Below are 18,642 nucleotides of genomic sequence, written 5' to 3'. Positions count from 1 at the left end.
ATCCTCCTCTCTAATGACTCTAGCTATGCTAAGTTGACTTAAACTAATCAACACAGATACTTGGCTTTCACTTTTGGAGGGTAAATATGAAAAGTGGATATTTTCATTAGTCTTGCTTTTCTGTTCAGAGCCCATCATAACTATCCAATCAGTGGGCTTTATGAAGACAGTATGGTGCTGGGGAAATCCTGGGTGAATGTGCAGTTCAAACCAACTCACTGCACACTCACTGGATGAGGTTAATGGTTCTGCCATGAGCACACCTGAGAGAACTGAAGTCCCCTCCTCAGTCAGAGTTAGTGAGAAAGAGAGGGGAAAGGCTGGGACCGGAGGCATCATGGGTGGCTCTCCTCATGCCTGCTGGTCAAGAAAACAGCCTCCTCAGTGTCAGGTGATGTGGGAGAATTGGTGTATGGCACATGCCTAGGCCTCTTGCAGTTACCTGAGACTGGTTTTTAAAAAGGGCAGTGTTTTCTCCTACAGCTAAGAGGGCTAGGGATGGGACTAACTGCTGACAGTGCCATCAGAGGTTTGAGTTTCCCACTCCAGATCTCAGCACTGTGTACCTTTGGGCTGGATGCCTACATATTAAGGTGGCTTGCTCTGCCATCATCAGTCACACAAGAGTCAAGCATCTTACCCTTCTGTTAGCTAACAGTGACCCCACATGGAGTCCCATTGGTTGTAAGCGGCCTAACTGTAGGTCAGATTCTGTCCTTGAATTGATCTTGACCATGAGAGGCAGAAGAACTTAATCTTGAAATGTGTACTCACTTCCAGAACAGTCTGCTGATTCCCAACATCAGTGAGAGTGGAGAGACACCGCTCCCTTACACAAAGCAGTGTGTTGTTACCATTAACGAGGTCAAAGGCAGGTGTTTGTAAAATGTGCTCTGTTACTGCAGCGGCTGAAAAACAAAGCCTAGAAGGAGGAAGAGAGTTAGCTTTCCAAGTACAGTGTCAGTGTCCTGACAATATAGTGCATTTTATTATGGATTCAGGGGCTCTTCAATGATTTTTCTTCTTATTATTCCCAGGAGCATGGACTACTAGCAGGTCAGGCTGCGCAGGCTACTTAGGTGCCCCAAGGTTTCACCTTGACCTGAGAAAGGACCAGTGCCAGAATAAAGCACTGTGGGTGGCAGTAGAAGCTGCCCCCAAGAGGGGACAGTTGATAATGGTAATTGACACAGCCACTTATTACATCCCTTACCTTTGTACATCACATGCTGACCTGCCTCTGTCCTTAGTCTCCAAAGGAGCAGTTGTTATCTGAGAGATTTTTTTCTCCTTGGGGAAGAAACAAACACATGCTACTGGCTTCCCACTAGTATGCAGACCTCATGAGCACAGGGGATGTGTTTTTTGTCTGCTGTTTCTCTACATGGTATTGAGTCTACAGATGGCATTTAATGCATACTATAAAGTGCCCATGGCCAAATAACTGACATGGCTAAATAACTAACAGGATAGTGCCCATAGCTAAGTAACTAACAAGATAATTCCCATAGCTAAATAACTAACTGGGTAATGCCCATGGCTGAATATCTAACAGGGTAGTGCCCATGGCTGAATACCTAACAGGGTAGTGCCTATGGCTAAATAGCTAACAGGGTAGTGCCCATGGGTGAATATCTAACAGGGTAGTGCCCATGGATAAATAACAGGGTGGAGTTGAAATTCTTACCTCGACTATCTGGCTCCAGGGTTCATATTCCTAATTGTGCTTCAGGCAGAACTAGAGCCATGAACTCACAGTGCCTCTGTACCCTGGATATCAAATGGGAGGGGTAGGGGTAGGAGATGCCTCTTAAAATCTGGTAAAGCAGCTTTTGTTTCCCAGCTCTCCCCGGGGCAGCTTTGCTTGTTGTTCTGCACATTGGAAACATTTTTTAATCTTATTCAAAGTATTGTTTGCTTAGATACTTGAGTGACTATCTTGAGTGTCTGTCTCTCTTTTGACTCTGGAAGATAAGAACAGGCCGTTGTCAGGGACTCCATTTGTCTCCTTCAAACTGAACAAATACTTCTGTACTCTTGATCTAAACCTTGACTGGTTCAAAGAGGAGGCAGAACCACTTGTTGATATAATAACCATTATAAAAGGATTTCATTTTTAGGCTTTCTTGGATTGTATCTGTGATAAGTTAGGCCCAGGTCTGCAAAAGTCAGCCAGTCCTAAGGGAAAGTTCACTGGGTTATTGCATGATGAGAAACTAACATAAATTAAGCACTTGATCTTGGCATAAGGAAGGGCCCTGTCAGTGCTGGCCATGGGCTATCCCTGTGCATGGCACCCATGTTCTGTCACCCTGTGTTCTCAGTTAATGTGAGTCCATTTGCCAAGGGCATTACCCCTCTCATCATTACCCCTCTCATCATTACCCCTCTCATCATTACCCCTCTCACCATCGCTCCTCTCACCATGCCATAACCCTTTGAAAAGATAGTTAGAAAGGGAGTTTTCTTTCAAACCAAAACTTTCCCCAAACTAAAAAAGCCAGGTAAAAATCCTATGGATGCATGCCCACAAGCCATTTACATTTTTGAGAGTTGATTTTTTTTCAGTCGCCTAAGTGATACATGAATGACTTCTCTTTGTTGAAACATACAGGTGAGGATTATTTTGTCTGTGCATGCCTTCTCTAGGCTCCCTTTCCAGGCTTCCATTGCTTTCTGTTGGGTATTTATAAACTTTTTCACCCCATTTTCATTTTAATTTAGCCAGGATTTATTGTGCATATGTCAGGGCAGGAATATAAAGATAAAGAGACATAGCCTCCATTTCCCCATACCCACAGAGAGCTCAGTCTCAAGAAAGGAGACAGACGTGTATATTAGTGTAAACTGTATGGAAGTCTGTAACAGATGGTCAGAGGGGCCAGAGAGACTCAGCATTGAAGGAGACCTGGGAAGAGATGGAATGGGATGGGACAGGAGGTTATTAATAAGATGAAAAATTCTAAGACATGGATATTGGAAATTTTCAAGTTCTAAAGTCAGTTGTGGGAAACAGTGTTTGAAGATAAGAATTTGGTTAATGTCAAAAGACAGGCAGACTGACACATATCTGTAAATCCCACCAGTTGGGATGTGGAGGTAATCCATAGTGCAGCTATAGAGTATGTTTGAGGCCACACCAGGCTTCATGACCATGTGTCTTCATAGGTGGGAAAGAAAGGAGTTTCATTTAATGTCATAATTGCCTGTGCTCAGTGGACTGGGTTATCAGTAACCATTCATAATTATGAGGGTTTTGTTTCCAAAGCTAGAGTCAGCCCTTGGACCTGTACATGCTGTGGTCAATATAATTGGCACTACTAATCATGTGACTTAGCCAAATCTATGCATACATTCATTTGCTTGTATCAGTAGTCACACAGTAAGATGCAGTGAGGCAGGTTAGGAAGGGGACTGATGGCAGTGCTGTGGGAGCAGCCCTTCCTCAGTGGCTCCTGTGCAGAGTGGCTGGATAATTAATTACCAAGCCAAGGTGCTTGGCACAGTACTACTGTTTTTTAACAATACTAGAGCAATAGACATGAACTTCGCTGTCTCTGGGAAACCTAGATGTGTGGCCACTCATCCTTTGTCTTATGTTGAAATCCCAAGTGTGCTGGGTTTCTAGATTTTTTTTCTCATAGAACCAAAAATTTGGATTTCAGTATGAAATCCCTGATTTTAAAATACTTCTATAAAAACAAAACAAAGCCCCAAAGAAATACAATGTTTGCCTGCAGTGTTAGCTTCAGTAATGATTGTAGATGTTGGTCATTGACTTTTGTAAAAAATAAAAAGAAAATTTCTACCTCACAAAAGCACAGTTTTTTTCTAATCAACCATCTCTCATTATATATAAAAGTCACTCCAAAACTCAATCACCTGAGTTTTACCTACTCATGGTCTGTAGGTCAGCTATGTAGTTTTTTGGCCATGTCCAACTCATTTATGTTTCTATGGCTTAGGTTGGTGGCCCTCTTGATACTGACTGGCCTCTTATCAGGAGTGTGGGAGGTGGTTCCTCTAGAATGCACTCCCATAGATCTGGAGAGCTGGGTTTCTCCCTCCTCAGTCTTGCCATAGCAGTATCAGCTTTATTCACATGGTTGATGGTAGGCAGATTGGAGTCAGTCATGCATCTTGAGGCTTAGGCATGTATCTGGTATCCTGGTACCTCTATAGCATTGTGCATTAGCAAAACACAGATGACAAAGCCAGTTCAGACTTGAGGAATGAAGAAATTGTAAAGCCACTTGAGTATAGGCAGGGGTAAATGGGAGCCTTACTGCTTATTATTAAATTATAGACTTTAATAATGGAACAGGTAAAGATACCATTGTTTTTCCTTTAGATAAACGGATCCGGTTGTACATGAAAAGCCTACTCTGTCTTCCAAGCACTCAGAAAAGCATGCCTCCCATGCCAGGGGGCCTTGGTGTCATTCATCAGGAGCTGGAAGTGCTTGGCTGTCAATATGCAAATATTGTGAATCTCAACAAACAGGTGTATGGACCATTTTATGCAAATATATTCCGAAAGCTGCTCTTCCAAGATGAAGCTGTGGGGAAGACAGATGCTTCACTTCCAACTAACTAAAGAGATGGAGATTGGCACTTGGTACACTGCCCGTTTCTACCAATGGCATTTTAGATGGCGCACATTCTTGGTGCTGTCCATAGAGCAGTGTTAGACTGAATCTGTGTAATCTGGTAATGTTAGCATCACAGAGGGGCCACATATCCCACAGACTCTTGTGTGTCATTTCCAAGGTCAAGTCAGACATTTTAATGAAGAAAAGTAATTTGTAATGAATTATATCACCAGAATTATATATAACACTGATGTTTTCCTAAATATTTTTATTGAGTATTTCTATGTGGCTTGTTCATTTGGCCTGAAAGGATTTGTTTTTGTTTATATACTTGATTATACTGCACTTGCTGGCAGGAATACAATGTGCAAACATTTAAGAGTACATTGAAAATGAAGGGCATTCTGCTTCTTTTTTTTGTTTAGTGGCAAAGTAAATTTGTGTCTTGAGTTTGCTCTTGGCATGCTTATTTAGTTCCTATTTAAATGTTCACTTCTACTTTTGAGAATTTCCTAACATGGTTGTTTTGTAATAAAAACTTTATTAAACAGCAGACATGGTAATCTTCTCATTCTTTTACTGCTAAAAACATGTATTGCTCTTCTTCTTCAGTTGGCTTATATGGTGGATTACATTGACAGATTTTTGAATGTTGAACCAACCCAGCATCCCAGGGATGAAGCCTACTTGATCATGGTGGATGATTTTCTGATATGTTCTTGGATTTGGTTTCCCAGTATTTTATTGAGTATTTTTGCATCTATGTTCATGAGAGATATTGGTCTGTAGTTCTCTTTCATAGTTGTATCTTTGTGTGGCTTGGGTACCAAGGTAATTGTAGCCTCATAAAAAAGAGTTTGGCAATGAGCCTTCTGCATCTATTGTGTGGAACAATTTGAGGAGTATTGGTATTAGCTCTTCTTTGAATTTCTGGTAGAATTCTGCACTGAAGCCATCTGGCCCTGGGCTGTTTTTGGTTGGGAGACTTTTGATGACTGCTTCTATTTCCTTAGAGGTTATAGGTCTGTTTAAGTTGCTTATCTGTTCTTGATTCTATTTTGGTAAGTAATATCTGTCCAGAAAATTGTCTACGTCCTTTAAATTTTCAAATTTTGTGGAGTACAGGTTTTCGAAGTATGACCTGATGATTCTCTGGATTTCCTCAGTGTCGGTTGTTATTTCTCCCTTTTCATTTCTGATTTTGTTAATTTGCATGTTCTCTCTCTGCCTTTTGGTTAGTTTGGATAAAGCTTTGTCTATCTTGTTGATTTTCTGGAAGAACCAACTCTTTGTTACATTGATTCTTTGAATTGTTTTCTTTGTTTTGACTTTATTGATTTCTGCCCTAAGTTTGATTATTTCCTGGAGTCTACTCCTCCAGAGTGAATTTGCTTCCATTTGTTCTAGAGGTTTCAGGTGTGATGTCAACTCTCTGGTGTTACTATTCTCTAGTTTCATCATGTGAGCACTTACAGCTATGAACTTGTCTCTTAGTACTGCTTTCAAAGTGTCCCATAAGTTTGGGTATGTTGTGTCTTCATTTTCATTGAATTCTAGGAAGTCTTTAATTTCTTTATTTCTTCATTGACCCAGGAATGGTGCAATAGCATGTTGTTCAGTTTCCATGAGTTGGTAGGTTTTGCAATTTGTGTTGTTTTTCAATTCTAACTTTAAAGCATGGTGATCTGATAAGACACAGGGGATTATTCCTTTTTTTTTTTTTTACCTTTTGAGGTTTGCTATGTTGCTGAGTATGTGGTAACCAAATGAAGAAGAAAAACCACGTGATCATCTCACTAGATGCTGAAAAAGCCTTTGACAAAATCCAACATCCCTTCATGATAAAGGTCTTGAAGAGATCAAGAATAACAGGAACATACCTAAACATCATAAAAATAATATACAGTAAACCAACAACCAACATCAAACTAAATGGAGAGAAACTCAAAGATATTCCTCTAAAATCAGGAACAAGACAAGGCTGTCCACTCTCTCCATACCTCTTCAATATTGTCTTTGAAGTTCTAGCTAGAGCAATGAGACAAAAAAAGGAGATCAAGGGGATACAAATCGAAAGGAAGAATTCAAACTTTCACTATTTGCAGATGATATGATAGTCTACATTAGTGACCAAAAAAACTCTACCAGGGTACTCCTACAGCTGATAAACACCTTCAGCAAAGTGTCAGGATACAAGATTAACTTAAAAAAAAACAGTAGCCCTACTATATATGAATGATAATTGTGCTGAGAGAAAAAATCAGAGAAACGTCACCCTTTACAATTGCCACAAACAACATAAAATACCTTGGGGTAATGCTAACCAAAAAAAAGTGAAAGACCTGTATAGTAAGAACTTTGAGTCTTTAAAGAAAGAAATTATAGAAGACACCAGAAAATGGAAAGATCTCCCATGCTCTTGGATAGGTAGGATCGACATAGTAAACGTGGCAATCTTGCCAAAAGCAATCTACAAATTCAATGCAATCCCCATCAAAATCTCAGCACAATTCTTCACAGAACTTGAAAAAACAATTCTCATCTTTATATGTAAAAACAACAACAACAGAAACAACAAAAACCCAGGATAGCCAAAACAACCCTATACAATAAAAGAACTTCTGGAGGCATCACCATTCCTGATTTCAAACTCCATTATAGAGCCATAGTCCTGAAAACAGCTTGGCATTGGCACAAAAATAGACAGGTAGACCAATGGAATAGAGTTGAAAACCCTGATATTAACCCACACACCTATGAATGCCTGATTTTTAACAAAGAAGCCAAAGCTATACAATGGAATAAAAAAAGCATCTTCAACAAATGGTGCTGGCATAACTGGATGCTGACATGTAGAAGACTGCATGTCTATCGCCATGCACAAAACTTAACTCCAAATGGATCAAAGACCTCAACATAAACCCAGCCATACTGAACTTATTAGAAGAGAAAGTAGGAAATACCCTTGAACGAATTGGTACAGGAGACTGCTTCCTGAACATTACACCAGTAGCACAGACACTGAGATCAACAATTGATAAATGGGACCTCCTGAAACTGAGAAGCTTCTGTAAGGCAAAGGACACAGTCAACAAGACAAAATGACAGCCCACAGATTGGGAAAAGATATTCACTAACCCCACATCTGACAGAGGGCTGATCTCCAAAATATACAAAGAACCCAAGAAACTAGTCTCCAAAACACCAAATAATCCAATTAAAAAGTGGGGTATAGAACTAAATAGACAATTCTCAATAGAGGAATCTAAAATGGCTGAAAGACACATAAGAAAGTGTTCAACATCCTTAGCCATCAGGGAAATGCAAATCAAAACGACTCTGAGATACCATCTTATACCTGTCAGAATGGCCAAAATCAAAAAACACCAATGACAGTTTATGATGGAGAGGATGTGGAGAAAGGGGAACACTCCTCCAATGCTGGTGGGAGTGCCAACTTGTACAGCCACTTTGGAAATCTGTATGGCAATTCTTCAGGAAAATGGGAATCAGTCTACCACAAGATCCAGCAATTCTACTCTTAGACATATACCCAAAAGAAGCACATTCCTATAAGAACATCTGTTCAACCATGTTCATAGCAGCATTATTTGTAATAGCCAGAACCTGGAAACAACCTGGATGCTCCTCCACTGAAAAATGGATAGAAAAAATGTGGTCCATTTACACAATGGAGTACTACTCAGCGTGGGGGAAAAGGCAATGGAATCTTGAAATTCACAGGCAAATGGATGGAACTAGAAGAAACCATTCTGAGCGAGGTAACTCAATCACAAAAAGACAAACATGGTATGTACTAACTGATATGTAGATTTTAGACATAGAGTAAAGGATTGCCAGCCTGCAGCCCAGGCTGCTGGAGAGGCTGGTAAACAAGGAGGACCCTAAGAGAGACATACATGGTCCCCTGCAGAAGGGGAAAGGGACACGATCTCCTGAACAAATTTGGAGCATGGGGGAGGGGAGAGGGAACTAGGAGAATGAGAAGGGGAGAAGAGGGGTGAGGAAGACATGATGGATCAGGGAGGTTGAGTTGGGGGAAGAACAGAAGAGAACAAGATAAGAGATAATATAATAGAGGGAGACATTATAAATTCAAAGAGAAATCAGGCACTAGGGAAATGTCTGGAGAGCTATAAAGATGACACCAACCAACAATCTAAGCAACAGAGGAAAGGCTACCTTAAATGAGATTGATGACTAATTTATATGCCATCATATAGCCTTCATCCAGCAGCTGGTAGAAGAAGAAGCAGATACCCACAGCTAAACCTTGAACTGAACTGAAATCCAGATGCAGAAAAGGAGGACTGATGAGCAAAGGTGTCCATACCAGGCTGGTGAAACCCACAGAAACAGCTGACCTGAACAAGGGAAAACTCTTGGTCCCCAGACTGATAACTGGGAAAGCAGCATGGGACTGATCCAGACCCCCTGAATGTGGGTGTCAGTAAGGAGACCTTGGAAATATTTGGGGCCTCTTGTAGTAAATCAGTACTTATCGCTATCATAGGAATGGACTTTAGGAGCCCATCCTACATGGAGGGATACTCCCTGAGCCTAGACACAAGGGGGTTGGCCTAGGCCCTATCCCAAAGAATATGACAGACTTTGAAGACCCCTATGGAAGGCCTCACCTTACCTAGGGAGCAGAAAGGTATGGGATGGGTAGGACATTAGTTGGGGGGAGGGCAGGGGAGGAGAGGAGGGAGAGGGACCTGGGATTGACAAGTAAAATAATTTTCTTTCAAAAAAAAAACATGTATTGCTCATACTAATTGTTTCTTAAAATGCTAAAAATTATTCCAGGACAATTAGCGCCTCTGTTTTCTAACTTCCCCTGGGCGCTCAGAATGGAATAGTGAACATTTGATTTTTTCTTTTTCTTTTGTTTTTTCCTTTTTTAGACAGGGTCCCACTATATAGCCCTGACTGGGCTGGAATTCACTGTGTAGACCAGACTGACTTTGGACTCACAGAGATCTACTTGTGTCTGCTTCCTTAGTGCTGGGATTAAAGATGCCCAGGATGCTTTTATTAGTTATTCTAGGTTGTGCTGTTCCTCAGAGCTTTACAGACATGGCATCATTTTTTTTTAATTTGGTTAACAAGCACTTATGGAGCATCTACCCTGTATCAAGAAAATAGTTCTCACTTCAGCAGTAGAAACACTAAACTGAATTATAAAGGTTAGCATAACCCCCACACAGGGAGGATGTAAAAATTCCTGAGATGACCCACAGTTTTAAAGCAAAGTAAGCAAGATTTAGAAAGTCTCATGTTTTCCTCTCTTATTCAGAACTTGTGTCTAATTGAAGACATGAAAGAATGACTATTTAATGAAATTAAAGAGGAAGGGAAGAGTAGGAGATGGGTGTGGAGAATGATAGAGTAATGGGAGCATCAGTATGTTCAAAGTATATTATATATGTGGATGAAAATGTTATAATGAACCAGGTGTGGTGGTACACTCTGCATAATATCAGTATTCAGCAAAGGCAAAAGGATCCCAAATTTAAGGGTAACCAAGTTACAGAAATTCTGTCTTGGTCCTCCAGCTAGCTCCTGAGCCTGAGGTGAGTCTGGGCGATGCTCTGCCCCAACGCTCCCACCCATCACCCCCTGCTCACTTCTGCCTGAGCCACTCCTGGACAAGCATGGACCTGCCCAGACCGGAAGGCCCACCCTGAGTCTGGACACTCCTCACCCTTGTCCACACACCGCCCTCTGCCCTCTGGCTGCCACCTGAGCCTGAGCCTGAGCCTGCTGCCTGAGGCTGAACCCTCCTCCTGCCACCTGAGAGAAGAAGAGACCCTGCCTGCACCCACTGGAAAAAGGGATAGGAAGACGACAGAGTAAGAACACACTCAACAACAGAAAGACCAATATGACACTACCAGAATCTAGGGACTCCACACCACAAGAACTGAAAAGCCCAATGCAGAGGATGAAGAAGAGACGAACCTTAAAAATTATCTTATGAAGATGATAGAGATCATTAAAGAGGAAACAAGAAAATCCCTTAAAGAAATAGAAGAAAAAACAAGCAAAAATTTACATGAAAAGGAGGTAAAGACAAACCAAAAAATTCAAGAAATAAACAAATCTCTTAAAGCATCTAATTTAAGAAAGCCAAGAAAAAACAACCAAACAAGTGAAGGAAACAATTCAAACAGTTCACAGTTTGAAAGCACAATTAGAAACAATAAAAAAAAAAAACAGAATGAGGGGATGCTGGAAATAGAAAAGCTGGATAAATGATCAGGAACCTCTGATGTAAGTATAACCAATAGAATACAAGATGTGGAAGAGAGAATCTCAGGTGTTGAAGACTCATTAGAGGATATACAATCATCGACCAAAGAAATTCTCAAGTCCAACAAATCCCTAACACAAAATATCCAGGAAATATGGGGCAACATGAAAAGACCAAACCTAAGAATAATAGGAATAGAAGAAGGTGAAGAAATTCAGCTCAAAGATACAGAAAACTTATTAAAAAAATCATAGAAGAAAACTTCCCCAACCTACAGAAGGATATGCCTATGAAAGTACAAGAAGCTTACAGAACACCAAACAGACTGGACCACAAAAAGAAGTCCTCTTCACACATAATAATCAAAACACCAAACTTACAGAATAAAGATAAAATATTAAGAGCAGCAAAGGAAAAAGGCCAAGTAACATACAAAGGAAGACCTATCCGAATTACACCCAACTTCTCAATGGAAACTTTGAAAGCCAGAAGATCATGGATAAATGTTCTACAAACTCTAAGGGAACATGGATGTCAGCCCAGATTACTGTATCCAGCAAAGCTTCCAATCACTATCGATGGAGAAAACATGATCTTCTGTGACAAAACCAGATTTAAGCAATACATATCCACAAATCCAGCTCTACAGAAATTACTGGAAGGAAAACTGCAACATAATGAAGATAACTACACTCAAAAAAAAAAAAAAAACAACAGAGGCAATAGATAATCCCACTTTACCAAACACCAAAAAAAGTGGGGAAATCCACACACAATAACACCACCAACAACAAATCCAAAACAAACAAAAATCAACACTCAGTGGTCATTAATATCCCTCAATGTCAATGGTCTTAACTTGCCTATAAAAAGATACAGGCTAACAGAATGGATACCAAGACAGAATCCATCCTTCTGCTGCATATATGAAACACATCTCAACTTCAAAAACAGACAGTACCTCAGAATAAAGGGTTGGGGAAAAGATTTTGCAATCAAGTGGACCCAAGAAGCAAGCTGGTGTAGCAATCCTAATATCTAACAAATTAGACTTCAAACTAAAGTCAATCAACAGAGATGAAGAAGGACATTTCAAACTTATCACAGCAAAAGTCCATCAAGATGAAGTCTCAATCCTGAATATCTATGCTCCAAATACAAAGGCACCCACATTTGTAAAAGAAACATTACTAAAGCTCAAATCACACATAAAACCTCACACAATTATAGTAGGAAACTTCACCCCACTCTCACTACTAGATAGGACCACCAGACAAAAACTTAACAAAGAAACAAAAGAACTAACAGATGTTATGGCCCAATTGGGTCTAACAGATATCTATAGAACATTCGATCCGAACACAAAAGAATATACCTTCTTTTCAGTGCCACATGGAACCTTCTCTAAAATTGACCACATACTCGGCATCGTAGCAAACCTACACAGATATTAAAAAATTGGAATAACCCCCTGTATCTTATCAGATCACCATGCTTTGAAGTTAAAATTCAACAACACAAATTGCAGAAACCCTACAAACTCATGGAAATTGAACAATGTGCAATTGAACCATTCCTGGGTAAAGGAAGAAATACAAAAAGAAATTAAAGACTTCAAGAATTTAATGAGAATGAAGACAACATCCCCAAACCTGTGGGACACTTTGAAAGCAGTGCTAAGAGGAAAGTTCATAGCACTGAATGCCCACATGAAGAAACTGGAGAATAGTCACACTAGAGAATTAACAGTGCAACTGAAAGCTCTAGAACAAAAGGAAGCAAACAATCCCTGGAGGAGTAGATGCCAGGAAATAATCAAACTGAGGGCTGAAATCAATAAAGTAGAAACTAGGAAAACACTACAAAGATTCAATGAAACAAAGAGTTGGTTTGTCAAGAAAACAAGATAGACAAACATTTATCCAAACTAACCAAAAGGCAGAGAGAGAGCATGCTAATTAACAAAATCAGAAATGAAAAGGGAGACATAACAACGGACACTGAAGAAATCCAGTGAATCAGCAGGTCATACTTTGAAAACCTGTACTCCACAAAATTTGAAAATCTAAAGGAAATGAACAATTTTCTGGATAGATATCACTACCAAAATTAAATCAAGGACAGATAAGCAATTTAAACGGACCTATAACCCCTAATGAAATACAAGCAGTCATCAAAAAATCTACCAACCAAAAAAAATCCCAAGGCCAGATGGATTCACTGCAGAGTTCTACCAGAAATTCATAGGAGAGCTAATACCAGTACTCCTCAAATTGTTCCACACAATAGCAGCAGAAGGGACATTGCCAAGCTCTTTTTATGAGGCTTGGTACCCAAGCCACACAAAAACACAACGAAAAGAAAGAATTACAGACCAATATCCCTCATGAACATAGATGCAAAAATATTCAACAAAATACTGGCAAACTGAATCCAAAAACACATCAGAGAAATCATCTACCATGATTAAGTTGGCTTTATCCTAGGAATGCAGGGATGGTTCAACATACAAAAATCCATCAATGTTATCCACCATATAAACAAACTGAAAAAGAAAAGCCACATGATCATCTCACTAGATCCTGAAAAAGCCTTTGACAAAATCCAACATCCCTTCATGATAAAGGTCTTGGAGAGATCAGGAATAACAGAAACATACCTAAACATCATAAAAGCAATATACAAAAAACCAACAGCCAACATCAAACTAAACGGAGAGAAACTCAAGGCAATTCCTCTAAAATCAGGAACAAGACAAGGCTGTCCACTCTCTCCATATCTCTTCAATATTGTACTTGAAGTCCTAGGTAGAGCAAGAAGACAATAAAAGGAGATCAAGGGGATACAAATTGGAAAGGAGGTCAAACTTTCACTATTTGCAGATGATATCATAGTCTACATTAGTGACCTTAAAAACTCTACCAGGGAAATCCTACAGCTGATAAACACCCTCAGCAAAGTGTCAGGATACAAGATTAACTTAAAAAAAATCAGTAGCCCTACTATATACAGAAGATACATGTGCTGAGAAAGAAATCAGAGAAACATCACCCTTTACAATAGCAACTAACAACATAAAATATCTTGGGGTAACACTAACTAAAAATGAGAAAGACCTGTATGGTAAGAACTTTGAGTCTTTAAAGAAAGAAATTATAGAAGACACCAGAAAATGGGAAGATCTCCTATGCTCTTGGATAGGTAGGATCAACATAGTAAAATGGCAATCTTGCCAAAAGTAATCTACAGATTCAATGCAATCCCCATCAAAATCCCAACACAATTCTTCACAGACCTTGAAAGAACAATTCTCAATTTTATATGGAGAAACAAAAGACCCAGGATAGCCAAAACAACCCTGTACAATAAAGGAACTTCTGGAGGCAGCAGCATCCCTGACTTCAAGCTCTATTACAGAGCTATAGTCCTGAAAACAGCTTGGTATTGACACAAAAATAGACAGGTAGACCAATGGAATAGAGTTGAAAACCCTGATATTAACCCACACACCTGCGAACACCTGATTTTTGACAAACAATCCAAATTTATACTATGGAATAAAGAGAACATCTTCAAAAATGGTGCCGGCATAACTGGATTCGGACATGTAGAACATTGCAGATTGATCCATAACTATCGCTTTGCACTAAACTTAAGTCCAAATAGATCAAAGACCTCAACATATATTCAGCCACACTGAACCTCCTAGAAGAGAAGGTAGGTGGCACCCTTGAATAAATTGGTACAGGAGACCGCTTTCTGAACATACTGCCAGTAGCTGAAACATTGAGATCGACAATTAATAAATGGGACCTCCTGAAACTGAGAAGCTTCTGTAAAGCAAAGGACACAGTCAGCAAGACAAAATGCCAGCCCACAGAATGGGAAAAGATATTCACCAACCCCACATCTGACAGAGGGCTGATCACCAAAATATACCATGAACTCAAGAAGCTAGCCACCAAAACACCAAACAATGCAATTAAAAGATGGAGTTCAGAACTAAATAGAGAATTCTCAACAGAGGAATCGTAAATGGCTGAAAGACACTTGAGAAAGTACTCAACATCCTTAGCCATGGGGAAATGCAAATCAAAACCACTCTGAGATACCATCTTACTCCTGTCAGATAGGCTAAAATCAATAACACCAATAACAATCTATGTTGGAGATGATGTGGAGAAATAGGAACTCTTCCTCCATTGCTGGTGGGAGTGCAAACTTGTAGAAGCACTTTGGAAATCAGTATGGCAGTTTCTCAGGAAAATGGGAATCAGTCTACCTCAAGATCCAGCAATCTCTCCCTTGGGCATATACCCCAAGTATTCACATTCATACAATAAGGACATATGTTCAACTATGTTCATAGCAGCATTATTTGTAATAGCCAGAACCTGGAAACAACCTAGATGCCCCTCAACTGAAGAATGGATAGAGAAAATGTGGTATATTTACACAATGGAGTATTACTCTGTGGGGGAAAAACAATGGAATCTTGAAATTGGCAGGCAAATGGATGGAACTACAAGAAACCATCCTCAGTGAGGTAACCTATTCACAAAAAGATAAACATGGTATGTACTCACTCGCTTTTGATTTTTAGACATAGAGCAATGGATCACTAGCCTACATTCCACACTGACAGAGGAGCTAGGAAACAAGGAGGACCCCAAGAGAAGATTGCATAGTTCCTCAAAGAAGGGAACGGGGACAAGAACTCCTGACCAAATTGGAGCACGGGGACAGGGAAAGGAAGGAGAGTCTTCATTCAGTTGCTCTTCAAATCAGAAACAGACACCTATAGCTGAGCACTGAACCATACTACTGAAATTCAGTTGTGGAGAGGGTTGAGGAAAGGAGCCAAGATGGGGATGGAGAGACCCGCAGAAACAGTGGACCTGATCTACTGATAGAATGGAGACCCTAGTCATAAAGCTGGGGAAACAGCATTGGACCAAACCAAACACTCTGAATGTGGGTAACCAGCTAGGAGTCCAATACAGTCTATGGGCCCTCTATCAGCGGAACCAGTCTTTATCCCTAGAGCACAAATGGACTTTGGGAGCCCATTCCCTATGGAGGGATACTGTTGCAGCCCAGATAAAGCAAGGAGAGTCTCTACTCTCCCCCAAATAATATCACAGACTTTGAAAGTAAAAATGTATATAGTTAGATTAACCAGGCAGATAATTGTTGGTCAGATGATTATATATTTATTTACTTGAGTATAGTTTAATAGCCAGGATTTTGAAACAAAGCAAAAGCAAGTACAGAAGGTTTTAGAGTTTTAAAAGGATCCTTCCTGCTTGCAAAAGCCACGGCCATGACTCTGTCAGCATTTCTAGTTGCACAGGGGCTTAGGGAGACATAGGTGCGGCCTTGCATACTCGCAGTATCACAGGAGATATCTAGGAATGTAATGGAGAACAGAAAACTCCTCACCTACTAAGGGGTGGCTGGGTGGTAAAGAATATACAAGACAAATGATTGGGATGAGCAGGAAGAGAGAGTTAATAAGTACTAAGATGGAGAGTCTTCACCTCCTTCATTTTAAACTGGGAATACAGAGAGGCAAATACCCAGTGTTAAAATTCAGCAGGAGCTAAGAGAATTGAAAGTTTTAGCGAAATCGCTTACAGCAGATGAGAAATATACAGGTTTCCTCGGATCAGAGAGAGGGGGGCTCAGGGGACTGTAAGCAGGATGCATGCATCAATACCATTCAAACAGCTCAAGGAACTAAAGATGGCTTGTGTCTAGTGTGGATCAACAGCAATTTTTAACCTAGACGCTGCTAGGAAATATTGCTGTAGTAGCCTCACCCCTAGGAAATTGAAAGCCGGTAGCCAAGGCCTGCTGATCAGGAGGAGAGTATTTGTTAAAGAGGGCAGGCAGGGACCTAGGGAGTTAGTTCAGAATTTGTTTCTAGGCCTGTGTGGACATTATCAAAAAAAGTTAGAGACACAGTTGTTGAAACTTTGATTGTGAAATGGCTAGCTTATGAGAATGCTGGTACTGCATGTCAGGCTACGCCAAGGGCTTGAAGGAAGAGGACTGACATAGTTGAGCTCATTAAGATTTTTTTCAGATATTGGACCTAGCTTACACTCAGGGATTAGCGATGGTGGCTGCCTTACGGAAACTTCAGTTAAAAAATATGTTATTCCTACAGAGAAAGCAAGGCATAGGGAGGAAGAAATGCACAGAGCCTTCTAGGGGTTGCTTTGGACGTGATCAGAAAGGGCACCAGGTCAAGCAGAGTCCCAACTGAAGAGAAAATAGGGGATCAGGCTTGTGCCTGAAATACAGCCACAGATTTTCCTGTGGCCCAGAGGGCAAAAGTCAAGCTAAGGCCAAGGTCAGTTCTGGCAGTGGCTGCAGTCCTCCGGCCCTTAGCCAGCTGCTCGGTGCCACCTTGGGCTGGCATCTGTGGTGGGCTCAACAAAGTGGCTGACAGGATGGTGGACAGCCTGGAGCTCCTCGGGGTAACTTGCAGCTTTGGGAACTGCCACTGTGGCAATGTATATAAATGCTATTGATACAGCCAGTCAGAAACTGTTTTGAGACCTTTTAGAGAAGAAAGGGCAACATATTTAAGCTTAGATCTGTTCAAATTTTAGATGTTCAGATTTCAAGGATTCACTATAGCTACTGTGTTAGGCGAAATTTCAACCAAGGATTTTTCTTTTCAACAAACTGATCATAACCTAGGCAAAAGGAGAAGTGTGAGATGCATACAAGTTATGAATGTTTGGTGTGGCCACACATGAATGTTTGACATATGTATGATTGTGAATTCGTGAATCCTGACAAAATTAACTGCTTAAATTGCCTTGGATATGATTAGAGAGATACTTACGTTGCCTCAGATATAGTTAAAAACTGCCAAAATAGGTTTAAATATAGTAAAAAGGAGCATCCAGTCAGTCTGTCAATGTCTTAACAGGAAAAATTAATGATTTGAGCCACAGGAGATAGTCAATGAAAATGATAGCAGAAGCCTATAGGGTTAGCTTAGGGGCATGAGGAATCTATGGGTGATTCTGTAAAATTTGGCAGAGGAGAGGATACAGATCCTCCTAAAATTTTATGGTTAAAAAGGGAAAATCTAGAAAGTAAAAGCTGATATGTGATTTTTAAAAGGGTTATGAGATAAAGCCTCAGGAGACAACCACCGTGTTAGATTCACAGCCTGAATGTGTCTATGTAGATGCAAATTAGGCCAGGTCAGCTAAAATGCAAATGAGGTCTTATCAGCTTGTCAGCTTCAAAGGTTAGATTAGAAAGGGCTGTTCAAAAACTTTAAGTAAATCTCAAAAATTGTTTGGGACATATGTTGTATTCTAAAGAAATTAAGGTTTAATAGATAACAATTAGAAAGGATAGTTTACAATCTTTGAGTGATTTTTTTTTAAAGTTGTTAAAAACTATTCAGTGGTTGAGTCCTTTTTGGAGGCATCTAATGATGATTTAAATCCTTTAAATAAAATGCTATAAGGAGGTAGTGATCACAATTTACCCAGACAGCTAAGAAGGTAGACAAGTCTTTCTATAATTAGAGGAGGTGATTCAGCACCAACAGGTATATTATATTGACTATACAAAACAATTGGAAGCTTATGTGCTCCCCACAAAGCATAGTGCAACTTCTATTCTATGGCAAGAGGAACCATTACCATAGTTACACATAACTGTCTCGCCAGCCAAAGTATTTAAACCCTTATTTTAAAAGCAGTAGCCTGCATGATGCAGAAATGCCATAGAGATTCTAGGA

The 18,642-nt window shown here is 40.1% G+C and overlaps 1 protein-coding gene across 2 annotated transcripts in view; it reads left to right on the top strand.

The window, feature by feature from the left end:
- The window catches only part of LOC100766824 (T-complex protein 11-like protein 2), a 46,536-nt gene extending 41,392 nt beyond the window's left edge, over positions 1-5,144 (top strand). For both annotated transcript variants that reach the window (XM_027392509.2, XM_027392508.2), the window contains exon 10: positions 4,352-5,144. In XM_027392509.2, coding sequence (XP_027248310.1) covers positions 4,352-4,596 — 245 coding nt within the window. In that variant the 3' untranslated portion in view covers positions 4,597-5,144. The remainder of the gene's footprint in view (positions 1-4,351) is intronic.
- Positions 5,145-18,642: the final 13,498 nt, after the last annotated feature.

This window comes from Cricetulus griseus (assembly GCF_003668045.3).
Source record: "Cricetulus griseus strain 17A/GY chromosome 1 unlocalized genomic scaffold, alternate assembly CriGri-PICRH-1.0 chr1_0, whole genome shotgun sequence".
In the NCBI taxonomy this organism is placed as follows: domain Eukaryota; kingdom Metazoa; phylum Chordata; class Mammalia; order Rodentia; family Cricetidae; genus Cricetulus; species Cricetulus griseus.
This window is presented reverse-complemented; position numbering and strand designations above follow the sequence as displayed.